This window comes from Pogona vitticeps, chromosome 3 (assembly GCF_051106095.1).
Source record: "Pogona vitticeps strain Pit_001003342236 chromosome 3, PviZW2.1, whole genome shotgun sequence".
Classification (NCBI taxonomy): Eukaryota; Metazoa; Chordata; class Lepidosauria; order Squamata; family Agamidae; genus Pogona; species Pogona vitticeps.
This window is the reverse complement of record NC_135785.1, coordinates 173,980,238-173,995,024: the sequence shown is the minus strand read 5'-3', so window position 1 is coordinate 173,995,024 and position 14,787 is coordinate 173,980,238. Positions and strand designations below refer to the sequence as shown.

Sequence of the window (14,787 nt, the reverse complement as noted above, 5' to 3'; positions counted from 1 at the left end):
ACACTTCTAATAACCAGTCAGAAAACAAAGCTCAATGCAAGGTATAGGAGTGGGATGATTGTATGCTACGGCAAAAAGACTAGCAACTCTTCTAAAGAACATTCTAAATATAATATAATCTATTCTGGCCTAGAGATTCTCATGTAAATCAGAGTAAGGCATAGCTCAAAGGATTACAATGAAAATCAAATTCGCTGGTTTTATAGATGGTGTTAGGAGACAGGCAGGAAGGAAACACTGCTGGTATAAGAAAGAATATCTAACAAATACCTGTGGTGCTTTGATAATTGCATTCCATACAGCCATCACAATTGCAAAAGAAGCATTTATAAATTTCAAGTCAAAATGATTCCATCTGCCTCTCCTTCTCGGTCAACCCCACTCAATTCACAGACTTTAGTTTTATGATCCCACTCATCCGTATAGCTTTCTAGGTGCAATATTGCAGTTCTTGGATTTTTACAATTGTCTACAAATATATTGTAGTGTTTTGCTCGTGCACCATAAAAGTTTACAATGTTTCTTGCAAACACATAACACTGTAAAACAAAGCAAGCTGAGTTTTGTTTGTCGGGGGGGGGGGGGGATCAGAATCCATAACCAGGCAGTACCTTTATTGGGACCAACCAATTGTGAGGAGCGAGGTGAAATCATACAGTTTTTTATGTCATCAGAATTGTAAGATGGAAAAGGCTTTATTCGTTTTAGAAGTGGCAGTTGTGTTAATCTGTGCTAAATTTTCAGGCAAAAACAAAAGAAAAATAAAGAAGACAAAAACGTGGCACCTTAAAGACTGCTATACATATTTAATATGAGCTTTCATGAACAATTCCACTTCCTCAGACGGACATAATTAATTAGATTTGTCATTACCAGGGGTTATATGGATTTCCAGCTGGCTGGCTAATTCAGTATTTTAGGTATCTGACTGCAGAGCTAGAGGTTGGGAGTCTGATTCCCTACGGTTGCTCCTGTGAATAGAGCCAGCCCCTGTGGCCTTGGGATGCCCCACTTCAGAGTATTCTCTACCTGGGAAACCCATGAAAAAGGGTTACTGTAATACAGAATTGGCTGGATTGCACATTCTTATTCTTATTATCATCATCATCTACTTATAGTGTGTGTGTGTTGAATTTTAGAAATATATAAAATATATTTTAAATTTATTTTAATTATTTTGTTTTATTTATTTCTAAAATGAATTAAGTACCCTTTAGCAAAAAAAGAGAGCAAAAGCCAAAAATCTATATGCAGCAGTTCGAGAGACAGCACAGTAAAATAGGGGTGGAATTAAAAATTAGATTATTGTGACACAGCAGCAAAATCATTACAAGACTAAAAGGCCTGATGTCAAAAGTACAGTATAGCAGAGTGGATGCCAGCTGGATCCAAACATCTCATTGTTATCTGAAACACTACCTCCTCTCATATGAGCTTCCCTAAAATTGGAAGACTTCAGCAGAGGCCATGTTTAGTAATCCCAAGAAGCTAGGTTGGTCATTACATGACAAGGGGATTTCTCTGCAGTAGCACCTTAGTTGTGGGAGTCCCCTTCAAGGGGAATCAAGCTGGCTCCATGTTGACCCTCCTTTAAAGCTGGCTGAGATGGGCTTGTTTCTTTTAAAATTCATTTCTAAAAATTGCACATAATCCTATTACTTTTGCCCACTAACGTAAGTCAAGCAGTATAAATCACTGCAATGAATTGCCACTAGTTAAGAAGTAAGTGCACAACAAGAGGTACAAGCTTTGATTTTGTAACTACTGGCAATTTGCCGTAGCAATTTATGGTGTTCGGTTTACACCAGTGAGCATAAATAATAGGACCTTCCATTATCTTTTATTGATTTTTAAGGAATGTCTTCATGTTTCCATTGTTACGCATCAGTTTATAGGCTCTTATCAACTAAAAAGCAATAAAAATTATTTTGTCAGTGATGATGATGATGATTGAATTTATCCCCAACCTTAGGCAAAACAAATAGGTTCCTCAGTGAGGAAGAAAATATAAAAAGAAACATAATGGCTTTTATATTAACAAAGCAAGGTGTTACTTTTGGATGTGCACGAGGAAATTTTGGCTTTGTAGCAGGGTGCGACACTAGTGAACAAAGGAAACACAGACAATACAATGTACAGTTTGCAAAAGATTAAGATCCTCTTATGTCAGACTGGCCCCACAGCTTAGCATAATATGAATGGTTTGACATTTCCACCATTGATGTGCAGGTTGAGACATCTAAGATCTGGTTCCACAAGCAAAAATGGCATCTTTTCAATGGCTGTCACTACTCATGCAGTGACAGGTAGTAGCAATCCCACATTAATTTGGGGGTGGGTTGGGGTCTTATTTTCCTGGCAAGGAAAGTCCAGAGAACAGAGCCAAAGTCAAGATGCAGAGAGATTGCTTTCTTTGGCCAAGTGAGGGACAAAACACTAAAGTCCAAAAACAATCTAGGTCTAACCACTCACGCTCCAACCAGAAACATTCCAAGAGATGCAATCAAGAGAGTCCATGGTCACACACTACAGGTAGGATCTGAAATTTCAAAAGAGGTACATCTAAGATTTAGGTTGTTGCGCTGCTGCCATTTTGATAAGTGGTCTCCCTGGGAAGAAAGGCATTCTATCAAGGATGTGCCACACTCCTATGAAAAGGAGTCTTCCCTTGTAGGGAACATTGCCTGAGACCTCAAGCTGACCTCAGGCAGTCAATCTGCAGTGTTCTCTTGGAGCTGCCTTCATCCAGGTTTCAGCCTCCTGTACCTCTCAGAGTCCACAGCCAATGAACTCGTGATCTTCTTGTTTGATGGGTTCCAACTAATTCTTGGTGGAGGAGAGTCCCTCAATGGAGCCATGATGGAGTTTTGCACTTGATTGTCTTTCAGTAGGCTCTTAATCAACACCTCTTGTTGCTGTGACATGTAACACAGCTATGTATTTTGAGAGAACATATATATTTTTTAAAAATAAATAAATTACTGACATCAGAAGGCAGCAGGATGAAATAATAGGTAGACTAATATGCAAATGTTACCAACTCATCCAGGCATACAATAGCAAAAAACAAACAAACAAAAAACAAACACCCGAGATGTGAGAGTTATCACAGTCTCTCACATATCACAGTTTTATTTCCAGGTTTGGGGAAAAGCAGTTTTTCGCACAACAGATGTGCAAGGTTCATCTGCATATTTCTCACACTGCCCCTCCCCACAAAACTTGTCATGGTAAAATGCTCTTAATTAGCACAGTTTCTGCTGAAAGAATGCAGCGTTCAAATTTCCATATCTAAACAAAAGAGTTGGGTGCTCTATGGGAGTCCAGTGACAAAGCCTCATAATGATGGGTGAACATTTAATATTTGCAGATAGTAGAAGTGCCAGCTTGATCCTAATTATTTAGGGAATCACAAAGAATTTAAAATGTTAATTAAGAAAGAAACATCCTATTGTGTATAACTAATTCACTGTGCAGGATTAATTTATCTGAGCTAGCATGAAGCAGTTAAGAAGGCCCTGGTTATATTTTGAGAAGGCTTATGTTAACATTTTCCTAATTGACGATGTATTGATTTATATTCTCCCCAATGGCAATGTGTCTTTGTTGGCACTTGAAACATTTGAAACCTGTCAATGATAGTTTTTAGTATTTTGTCGGCTGTCTGGCCTTTTTCAGCAAATCAAAATAATTTTTTATTTTAAACATGGCTTTGTTTGCAGGAAGCTGGGTGACAAGTTGGTACAGTGGGGTCTTGACTTGAGAACTTAATCCGTATTGGAAGGCGGTTCTCAAGTCAAAAAGTCTGTAAGTCAAGTCTCCATTGACCTACAGTGCATTGAAAACCGATTAATCCCATAATAGGCCGTTTTTGTTCCATTTTGGTTTTTTTCTGGTCTGTAAGTCAATTCTCAGGCTGCAAGTCAAACCTAAATTTTGCGGCCAGAGAAGTCTGTAACTCAAAAAGTCTGTAAGTCAAGCCGTCTGTAAGTCAAGGGTCCACTGTACTTGTTTTTACTGTAGCATTTTCCTGCTTCTACCATATAATACCTAAAGCGGCTCCCTGTGTTTTTAGTATTTTGTACACTCAGCAGAAATAGATGTTGAGGAAGTATAATAGAACCTGCTCCCTAGTGCACTTTTCCAGGGGGAATACAATGTGACCATATCACAGGTTATAAGAGTAGAAGTGAAAATTTTTAATGTAGGTTAGTTCAAGTGTGAAAGCAGCCCTGAGAGACACATGGACCCTTTATGCATTGTTTATATATTGTAGTACATATATGAGACTTTTTATGGTTGTATTTTAAGCTGCTTTCATATTGTTTACAATTTTTTTATTCTTTGATTTTGCCTCTGGAATAAAAAAGGTAATAGAAATGTAAGACAAACTAGAACTTCAAATAGTTGCTTTTTTGGATTACAATTCCCAGTGTCTCCCATGCAGTATACATGTACAGTAGGACTGCTATATCCATGGGATCAGTATTCACAGTTTCACTTATCTACTGCTTGAAAAAAATAAAATAAAGTAAGAATATAAAAAAGGATACTGTACTCAGAAATATATGTTCCCAAGGTGTTTTATTTATTTATTTATTTGTTTATTTGTTTGTTTGTTTGTTTGTTTGTTTGTTTGTTTGTTTATTTGTTTATTTATTTATTTATTTATTTATTTATTTATTTATTTATTTATTTATTTATTTATTTATTTATTTAATTTATACCCCGCCTATCTGGCCCACCGGACCACTCTAGGCGGCTTCCAAATATAAAATCAAATAATAAAACATAGACAAATACATAATAATCAAACAAGAACAGCAGTAAAAATAAAAAGGAAAAGTAAGAAAAAATCAAGAGTTGGCTGGAGGGAAAGCCTGAATAAACAGCCATGTTTTTAATTGGGTTTTAAAGGTGCCCAGCGTGGGGGCCGTACGAATCGTGGAGGGAGATTGTTCCAGAGGCGAGGAGCCACCACCGAGAAGGCCCGGTTTTGTGTCTTCTCCTTCCGGGCCTCTCTCGGCGTCAGGCTCCTCAGCCTCACCTCCTGACTCGCGCGGGTGATCCGGGTAGACGTTGGTGGGAGGAGGCGTTCCGCCAAATATCGAGGTCCCAAACCGTTTAGGGCCTTATAAGTAAGCATTAAAACTTTGAAGTTGACACGGAAACAGATGGGCAGCCAATGCAATGCGGCCAGCATTGGAGAGATGTGTTGATATTTTCTCACTCCTGTAAGGAGCCTGGCCGCCGCATTCTGCACCACCTGAAGTTTCCGTGTCAGCCTCAAAGGCAGCCCCACGTAGAGCGCATTACAGTGATCTAATCTTGAGATTACGAGCGCATGCACCAAGGTAGTGATAGGGTCGAAGCCGGGCATCCGCCAAAGATGGAAAAATGCGGTGTGGACTACCGACGCCACCTGAGTTTCCATGGTGAGCGTCGGGTCCAAATATATGCCAAGGCTGCGGACCCCACTCTTCGTGGCCAAGGTGGTCCCCCCAAATGTGAGAGAGCCACCCAAGCCACCTACCACGGGGGTACCCACCCTCAGAACTTCTGTCTTATCCGGATTCAGCCTCAGTCTGTTCTCCTGCATCCATTGCAGTACGGCCCCCAGGCAACGCTGAAGGGAAAGAACTGGCCATTAGATGGGACCAAAGACCATGCTATTTACAGGTGGCTTAATGAGAATGCATTTATAGCCTGACATCTGGGAGGGAGGCAGCTTCGAATGAAATGGAGAAGCTGCATTTGCAGGGGTGGGGTAGAGGCAGCACTTGCTGGTTTCAGCAAAGCCTCCCTTGCAAACAGGACAGCAGGAAACCCAGTCTGTTGGCAAGACTGGGCCAGGGCTTCCTCTCTCAAACATACAAGAGTACCAAAGAAGATGAAAGGAAGTGCTTCGCTTATCCACTGTTTCTGGCATCCGCAGGTGGGGCTTGGAATTGACCCAATGCAGTCTTACTACAGTCCTGCTGTAATGCTAGCTGAATGATTGTAGAGATTAAGTCCGAAAAATTAATTTTTCTAAGCTCTGAGAAGAACATATGGAAGACTGGCAATTCTGGGACAGACCAAAGGCCTCTGTAGCCCAACATATTGTTTGTGTAGACATCCCAATAATTCTGGAAAGTCCTGAAAAAGCACACGAGGGCAGTAGCCCCTGCCTGGTAATTACCTCGCTATCTGGATAGCTCAGTGGTTTAGGTATCCAGTAGTGAAGCCAGAGATTGAGAGTTCAATTCCCCACGGTGTTTCCTGGAAGAGGAGGCAGCCTATATGGCCTCGGGCAAGCTGCACAGTCCCAGAGCGCCCCCAGCAGAAGAGATTGGTAAACTGCTTCTGGGTATTGCTCTCCTTGAAAAGGGTTGCCATAAGTTAGAATTGGCTTGATGGCACCCAATTGTTATTAGCGAACACCTGATTCCTTCTAGAATGGTACAGGTGTTCAGAGATTCCAGATTTTACTGCACACAGGTAGCATAACTTGATAATCCTGCAAAATACCCAGGAGCTCCTAGCACCCTGCACATTTCAATAATAGTGTTTTTTTTTGGGGGGGGGGGGAGGGGGTAGGAAGTTTCCCTGGCTCCCTATGTCCCTGCATGCAAAAGGGAAAGTAGTAGCAAAGATTCGTTTTGTCCAGGAAAAGCATGGGGAGGACTCTTAATTCATTTCAGATATTGAATTACATCTCTGTGTACCCAAGCAAGCCTAGCCGACTTTTAATTAACCTTGGACATATATGGATTTTTCAACATTTTGCAAATTTCTAGGTAATTCATCTGATTTTCCTTAGTGAAGTACTAAACTGGGACTGAAGTAGTAGATGGAAGCCCATCATTAATTCCTTGATTTATTTTATATTATTCTATATATGTTCACCAACAAATCCCACCAAATCCAATGGGATTTTTTAATTCAAACTATTTTCTTCTCACTTGCATACATTTCATTGTTTGTTTACAAGACATCTAAATTGCCTTTTTGAGCACACTGACTTCCAAAGACAATTCATAAAACATTAAAATACACCACATAACAGCAACTCCAACATTCTGCATGCACTCTACTAATTTACAGCTATCAGCAGTGAAAAAAGCACAGCCCACTAAGATTATCTCAGTGCAGGAAAGTGCCTGTAAAGACATCTTGAGGTCTAGTAGGATTAAGCCTATTTCTTTAGGAGAGAAGTTGCGAAGGTGTGAGGCTCGCCATCAAAAAGTCCCAGTCTCTGACAATATTAGCTAGTTTTCAGAAGTACAGGAAGTGAAAATATAACAGGAACTCTGCTGGATCACACACAAAGCCTATCTAGTCCATAATTTTATTTCCCACAATAGTCAGCCATTTGTGAATTTGGCAACAGGCTCTGATGGGGCTTGGAAAAGAATAAGTGTACTGTCAGATATTAGCCATGAAAACTGAGCAGAATCTTCCGGCTCAGAGGCAGTGCACTTCTGAATAATATTTAAAGGGATGAGAGAAGAGCTAATCATCACCATCACCATATGCCATCAAGTCACTTCTGACTTATGGCAACCCTTTTCATGGTTTTCAAGGTAGAGAGTATTTATAAGTTACCCTTCCCTTCTTCTTGGAGTGCCCCTGGGACTATGCAGCTTGCTCAAGGTCACGCAGGCTGGCTCTCCTCTCCAGACTTCCAGCATCTGGTTCCACAGCCAGATACCTAACTCACTGAGCTGTCCATCCAGCAGGTGCTCTCTAAAAGTAAAGGTTCCCCTTGACCATTTTTGTCCAGTCGTGTTCGACTCTAGGGGGCGGTGCTCATCCCCGTTTCCAAGCCATAGAGCCAGCGTTTTGTCTGAAGACAATCTTCCGTGGTCACATGGCCAGTGCGACTTAGACACGGAACGCTGTTACCTTCCCACCGAGGTGGTCCCTATTTATCTACTTGCATTTGCATGCTTTCGAACCACTAGGTTGGCGGGAGCTGGGACAAGCGACGGGCGCTCACTCTGTTGCGTGGATTTGATCTTACGACTGCTTGGTCTTCTGACCCTGCAGCACAGGTTTCTGCGGTTTAGCCCGCAGCACCACCACGTCCCATGAGGTGCTCTCTACCATCACCCTAATAAATAGAAAAGAAAAGGGACAACAAGGACGTTCCGTTTGGGGAAGATTCTTATAAGTTCCCTAATGATGTGATGGGGGAAACCCAAAGGACCTTGGCAGCCTCAGTGGGACGTGAGACACCCGTGGACATATTTTTGAGTATGAGGTCTCCACCAGAGTTCCTAATGAGGCAAGCACAAATAGACCGCCATGTCTGGGGGTTTCACCCACAGTTTGTGGATGTTTCCAATCTGTGTGACAAGTAAACTGCTAATTTGCTTGACTCTGTTATTTTATTTATTTCAGGACTCTGACTTTGACCCATTGAAGTTTACTAGTATCATTGAATGTGAAGAGCCAAATAATGACTTAAGTAGATTCCGAGGCTTCATGTGAGTATATCCTACAATGCCATCTGGTAAATTGATCTAATCATGTAAAGCGAGGTTGCCCTACAGGCCACGAGAAAGAGAACCTAATGGATTAATTAAATGGAAAATACGGTGAAGAAAATGAATTACAAAGCAAAGCTGTTTTGTGGAGATATTTTAAAAGGGTTACAGCTTTGCACAGACTTGTTCTGCTTAGTAGCAATACTATGTCAAAGAGGTGGGGAGCCTTGCTCCTGGTTTGCAGGATGAGACAGGGGTGGGGGGTACCACTCAACTTTTCCAGTGTTCATAGTTGAAAGAAGAGGCAAGGGATATGCTTACCTGATGGAAGGGCTGTCTGCAAGAAAAGGCTCCTTAGAAGTAATGACCAAAGGCCTTCTTATGAAGACTGCTGGCAGAGTGCCATGAGCTCAGTTTAATAAGCTGTAGTTACCATTAGGAAAATTAGTGGAAGTACTGCATATTTACCACCTCTGGCCCTTTTCAGCTCTTTCCTGGGCTCCCTGACATCTGGTGTGACAGACCCTTTTTAGCCTGAACTTCCACTGCTGTGCCCCTCATGACTGGCCTGTCTGACATGTTTGCTCTCTGGAGGGACTCTGTTTGGAACATTCTAGGCCAGTGGCGACGAACCTTTTTGGGCTCGCGTCCCCAAACTGAAAACAAACAAACCCATCCAGTGGACAGCGTGCTGCAGCGGCGCAGTGGCAGAACTGGAGGTGGTGGCGGAAGGGGGAATCCTGGGGACGGACGTGCCTCAAGAACCCACTCCAGATCTGCCACCAGAGCCAGCTGCTCCAGATCTGCCTGTTGAAGCACAAGCACAGCGACTGCAGCTTCCTCCTAAGATTTGGCTGCCCAGGGGAGGAGTAGTGATCTGCCGACTTATGGCTCACGTGTCCTCAGAAAGGGCTCTGCATGCCACCAATTTGCCATTGCTGTTCTAGGCAAACACTGAAGCCGTCATGTTGCCTGCCAGAAACATACAGTGGTGCCCCGTATAGCGAGGTTAATCCGGAACGGATTAACCTTCGCTATACGAAAACATCGCTGTGCGGGGCAGGGAAACCTATTGGAACGCATTAAACTTAGTTTAATGCGTTCCAATAAGTGTGCAAACTTACCCCTCCAGCGATGTTTTCGCGTCAGGCGGCCATTTTGGAGCCGCCGATCAGCTGATCGGCGGCTCCAAAATGGCCGCCGGAGCCCCAATCGTCGCAAAGCGAGTGCGGTGATTGGGGCTGATCCGTATAGCGATCCCCAAAAAGGGATCGCTATACGGATTTTTCGTTAAACGGTGCACTCGTTAAGCGAGGCACCACTGTATTTGGATTTCTGTGTCTCCTCTGTGCTCCTGTTCCCTGTCAAGACAAGGAGACATTGGGTCACCCTCATATTTTCTCAGTAGTCCAATTCAGTAAAAGCATTCAGTGTGAACAGAGAGAAGAGGCTTCTTGTCTGCAGAGAACTAAATCTCAAGAACGGAACCGGTTCTGTCGGTGAGGTCTTGCCACCTGATCAGAAAAGCTAAACGGCCAGAAGTCCTGACCATTTCCAGATATTCCGCATGTGCAGATCACTGTCTGCTTTAGATCTAGCTCTTTAGATACAGAAAGTGGGTTGGAGGAAGTAGAACAAGTTTGCTCCCTCTGTTCATGGGTTAAAATTAATAATTTTTTTTCTGAACGGCTGAATAGGGTTCAGGTGGCCTGCGATTGTCATCCATCTTTGAACCAGGCAGGCAAGTCAACGTGTGGTTAAAACACCCATTACATACCCACTATTTTCTCTTCTATAATAATCGACTAATTTGCTGCCAAGACCTCGTCTCAGAGAGCAAAGAAATGAAGTGGCCAATTACTGAGAAAAGACATCAAAAGGAACATCCATTATATTTTATATCATTGTGATTTTCTAAAGTTTAAAGGCAACACGTAAGAGGCATCTGGCAGTTTAGATGTTCTCTGGATTTTATCATCCTGGCTGGGACCAGTTTCTAATTGATAGACTATATGGCATTTAAAGTAAACAGAAAACAGTGCTGTCACTGACACTGTAAAACAAAACAAAAACTTATTTATGTGTGAATATTGCATGCCATTCACACTAAGTTATAGAAGCAAGGTGTATCTCCTATTTGACATTGAATGACTTTGATAATGTTTTGAATATTTTCTAGAAACATATATGGAAATGTATTCTTTCATGATAAACAGAGGGTTTATTTCTGACAGAATAGCAAATAGCTATGCTTGTTTATCTTTTGTACATTGCTTTTAAAAAATTTTTTTATTATTGTTGCAAAAATTCAACTCTTTTAAGAATCACCTTCCTGCTAAAAGAAGTGTGGATTAAAAAAAATAAAAAAATAACTTCTGGCAATTTTTAAGCAGGATGTTTCTTGTCTAAATGGTTTTAACCTGATTGTGTTCAGTTCTCCATTTTAACACATTTGCTTTCCTGTTCAGGCAGTGTACCTTATGAGTAGCAGCTACCCTCAATGCAGTGCTACAGTATCTTCCATCTTTATAGGGGCAAACTCCAAATAATGTCAATGAGGCATTGAAGACAAAAGGGTCATAACCAGCATCCTGCCTCTTCCTTTTTCCTAAGCTGCAGTGAGATACAGATTTTAGACAATGATAACCTTTTGAATCATACGTTCTTCCAATGTTTGCTGAAATTTCAGTCTTTAATTTAGCCCTCTAATCAGTTTGTTACATGAAATGCCAGAGCTTAGGACAGGTCCTTTTTAAAAAAATGCAGCTTCCAAAATTCTGCGGGCAACCTGTCTTATGATAGAAAAAGTTGCTTCACAAAGTTCTGTCAATTGCCCATGTAAGAAGAACCAATAAAATGAATAAGCCCATGTGAGCCCATGAGAACCTCTCCTTCCCTCTTAGTTCTTGCCTCATTCTGAGGTCCACCCCACAGCTGAAAACTGAAGTTGTGAGTTTCTTGGGAAAGACCAAGCTGACTGCCTTCTATTAGTCTGAGAGCTCCTCAAATACTTATGATGCCTGGAAGCTTAAAACAGCAACATGAAAGTTTGAGGTTCTTAGAAGGTACAGGAAGTTGCAGGAATAACAGGTAGCAAGCAGATAACATAAGGATATCTTGCTCCATTGATTCATTTTTGTGTCACCCTGAACAGTCAGTCTCTTTGGTCCACTAATGGATTTTTAAAATGGCAAGCTTTTCTCTATTGAGGGCACTTCCACTTTAAAAAAAAAACTTAGAATAGGCCTTGATAAATTAGTAAAAACTCTTGGGCGCAGAATGTTTGTGAGACATGTCAGTCAAACCAATTAATTTTGGCTTAGGGAAACTTCAGATGTTATAGTGATGTCATCAGAACGGGGGGGGGAAACCAAAAATGTCCCAACAGTGTGCATGGGGTACAGCAGTACTTTCCTTCTTGAGATACCATGTTTTCCTGAAAATAAGACAGGGTCGTAGATTAATTTTTGCTCCAAAAATGCATTAGGGCTTATTTTCAGGGGATGTTTTATTTTTATTCCATGTACAACAATCTACATTCAAATACAGTCATGCCATCTTCTTTTGGTTGCTGCACAATAGTGCAGGGCAGGGGTTTCATTTAACTGTGGCTTATTTTTGGGGTAGGGCTTATATTTCAAGTACAGTGGTGCCCCGCATAGCGAGGTTAATCCGTTCCGGATTAACCTTCGCTATGCGAAAACATCGCTGTACGGGGCAGGAAAAGCCTATTGGAACGCATTAAACTTAGTTTAATGCATTCCAATAGGCGCCAAAACTTACCCCTCCAGCGATGTTTTCGCGGTCCGGTGGCCATTTTGGAGCCACCGATCAGCTGTTCGGCGGCTCCAAAATGGCCGCCGGACGCCCCAATTGTCGCAAAGTGAGTGCGGCGATTGGGGCAGCTCCGTATAGCAATCCCCAAAAAGGGATCGCTATACGGATTCTTCGTTATACGGTGCGCTCGTTAAGCGAGTCACCACTGTATCATGAAAAATCATACTAGGGCTTATATTCAGGTTAGGTCTTAGTTTGGGGAAAACAGGGTTGAAGGAAACTATGTTAGATGCAGAGTTTTCATAACAGTTCCTAAGAATTCACTCTCCCTCATACCCCATGCTCTCCTGCAAACATGACATACCACCTCCTACCAACTTTGCCGGCCACGGATTGTCCATCTGTGACCTTCTGACATCCCAGCGGTAACTTGGGATGCTAGTATCTGCTCCCAACATTGCTGCTGTAGATTTTTCTGTTCTTAAATGTTAAGATATTTGTAAGCATAGAAGTAGCTTTCTTTGAAAAGTGGAACTTTTCTATCAAAATGGGACCCAGCTTCTTTGAAAGAGTGATTGGTGAAAGATGAGACAGGAGAGATTGAGAACTAATGAGTTAAAATGCAATTCAATGAGCGTATCAGTGTTTTTAAGAGCAAGAAGAAAACCTCAAAGAAGAACAGAATGACATGGTTCCAGCAATTATTTCTTCTTCCCATTCCTCCTTCTATGTACTGTTCGCTGCCTAGGTGTTTCTTGCTGCTGTGGGGCCAATAAACACATTTTCTCAACAGACTTTTAAAAAAATCTTCCTTCCTTCCTCCCTCCCTTCCTTCTTCCTTCCTGCCCAGCCACCACGCTTCCCATTTACCTCCCCCCCCCCACTCTGCTGGCCAAGGATTCTAATACTTGTAATCCAAGAAAGTAAAGGACTTCAGGAACCACCATTGTTTGGCTTTGCTGCGAAGGTCAGCCAAAAGTTGTTGAAGCTTCAGTTTTTATTTTAATATGGAGAGCACAATAATTACTCTTGTCAACATTTGCGCTTACAACATGAAATATATTGAGTTAGATAGCACTGTTTGTGTTGGGTCTGTTTCTTTTCTTTTTCTTCTTATCCCTGCACAATTTTTTTTTGGTTTCTTTATGTGATTCATATTTTTTATAAGTCAGTTTCCCATTTCCTTACATACAAGTCCTTGTAACACCTGTATATCTTAGCCTTGTGTTTCTCCTTTGGAGAAGCCAAAATAAGTCTTTCGGATGTTTGGCAGTGAATTGGCATGTGCTGAAGGATACTTACATCTCATTTGTAGCACCTGGGATCATTTGCAATGAGTTTCTAAATAAACAAGTCATTAAAATGTGTACCATGGTTTTGAAACCCCATCCATGTGAATCACAGTGAAAAATTGCTTAAAAGCTATGATGTCCCCACAATCAAAAGTTATGCCGACAAGTTTAGAAACAATGTATCCTTGAATTGTTTCTAATTGTTTAGAAAAAAATGAAATATTCTCCAAGCTTTAGATTCATGGAAGCAGTACCTCTTTTCTGAATCTTCACGAAAGAACAGTTTTCTTAAATAAAGAATGGGAATTTTCCTTTCATTGTTTGTGAATCAAAATGTAAAGATGCTGCATTTGATCTTTCTGCTGTAGAGGTTCTAAATCTAGAAGTGCTTTAGAATCTGAATATGTCCTGCTCCATAGTTAATAGTGGCTATTTATAAAGAAGTTATTGTCTCTTACTCTTGTGCAGTGTACATAAAAATGGGGAAAAAGTGGCACTGTATAAAGAAAATCTTTTGTTACGAGGATGTACGATTAGGAATACCGAAGTGGTCTCTGGAATAGTCATCTATGCAGGTAAGAGATGGTTTCATTACTCCATGCCTTAAACCTTTGTCATCTCCCCGCTACACTGTGTTTGCAATCATGTTATTCAATTCCTTTGGCAGGGCATGAGACCAAAGCCTTGTTAAATAACAGTGGCCCACGTTACAAGCGCAGTAAGCTTGAAAGACAAATGAATGTTGATGTCCTTTGGTGCGTTCTAATTCTTTTCACCATGTGCCTGTTTTCAGCTATTGGTAAGTTTCCCTACCTTTTAGTTACAAAATGTAGGATACTTAACTCAGAGAAAGTATAATTAAAAATCACAGATAAATAATTATATTGGTTCATGTATTGTTATAGACTGAGTTCCCATAACAAACTTAGTGCTTGCAAATTCGCATAATTAGCTTGGAATGCGACTAGATGGCCAAATTACGTCAGTCTGGATTAGGCTTGCTTTGAGATACACTTTTTAATTTTTTCTTCCCCGTTTAAAGAGAAAAAAAGGGTCACAACTAGTCACCTGAAATGCAGTGTAGTCCTTGCGTGTGGATCAACCACACCACACATCAGGTGACCCTGTCTGGCCTTTCTTTCCCTTTAAAGGGAAGGGTCATGGAAGAGAAAGAAATAAAAAAATAGGGGGGGGGAAGAATCCCCTTCCTTGTCCCCTCCTATTTCCTCCTTCATGCTTTGGTAAGG

At 41.3% G+C, this 14,787-nt stretch overlaps 1 protein-coding gene across 5 annotated transcripts in view; it reads left to right on the top strand.

The window, feature by feature from the left end:
• ATP10A (ATPase phospholipid transporting 10A (putative)) overlaps positions 1–14,787 on the top strand; it is a 163,455-nt gene that overhangs the window by 90,735 nt on the left and 57,933 nt on the right. For all 5 annotated transcript variants that reach the window (XM_020809547.3, XM_072994444.2, XM_072994445.2 and 2 more), the window contains exons 4-6: positions 8,386–8,471; positions 14,009–14,115; positions 14,208–14,339. In XM_020809547.3, the coding sequence (XP_020665206.3) occupies positions 8,386–8,471; positions 14,009–14,115; positions 14,208–14,339 (325 nt within the window). The remainder of the gene's footprint in view (positions 1–8,385; positions 8,472–14,008; positions 14,116–14,207; positions 14,340–14,787) is intronic.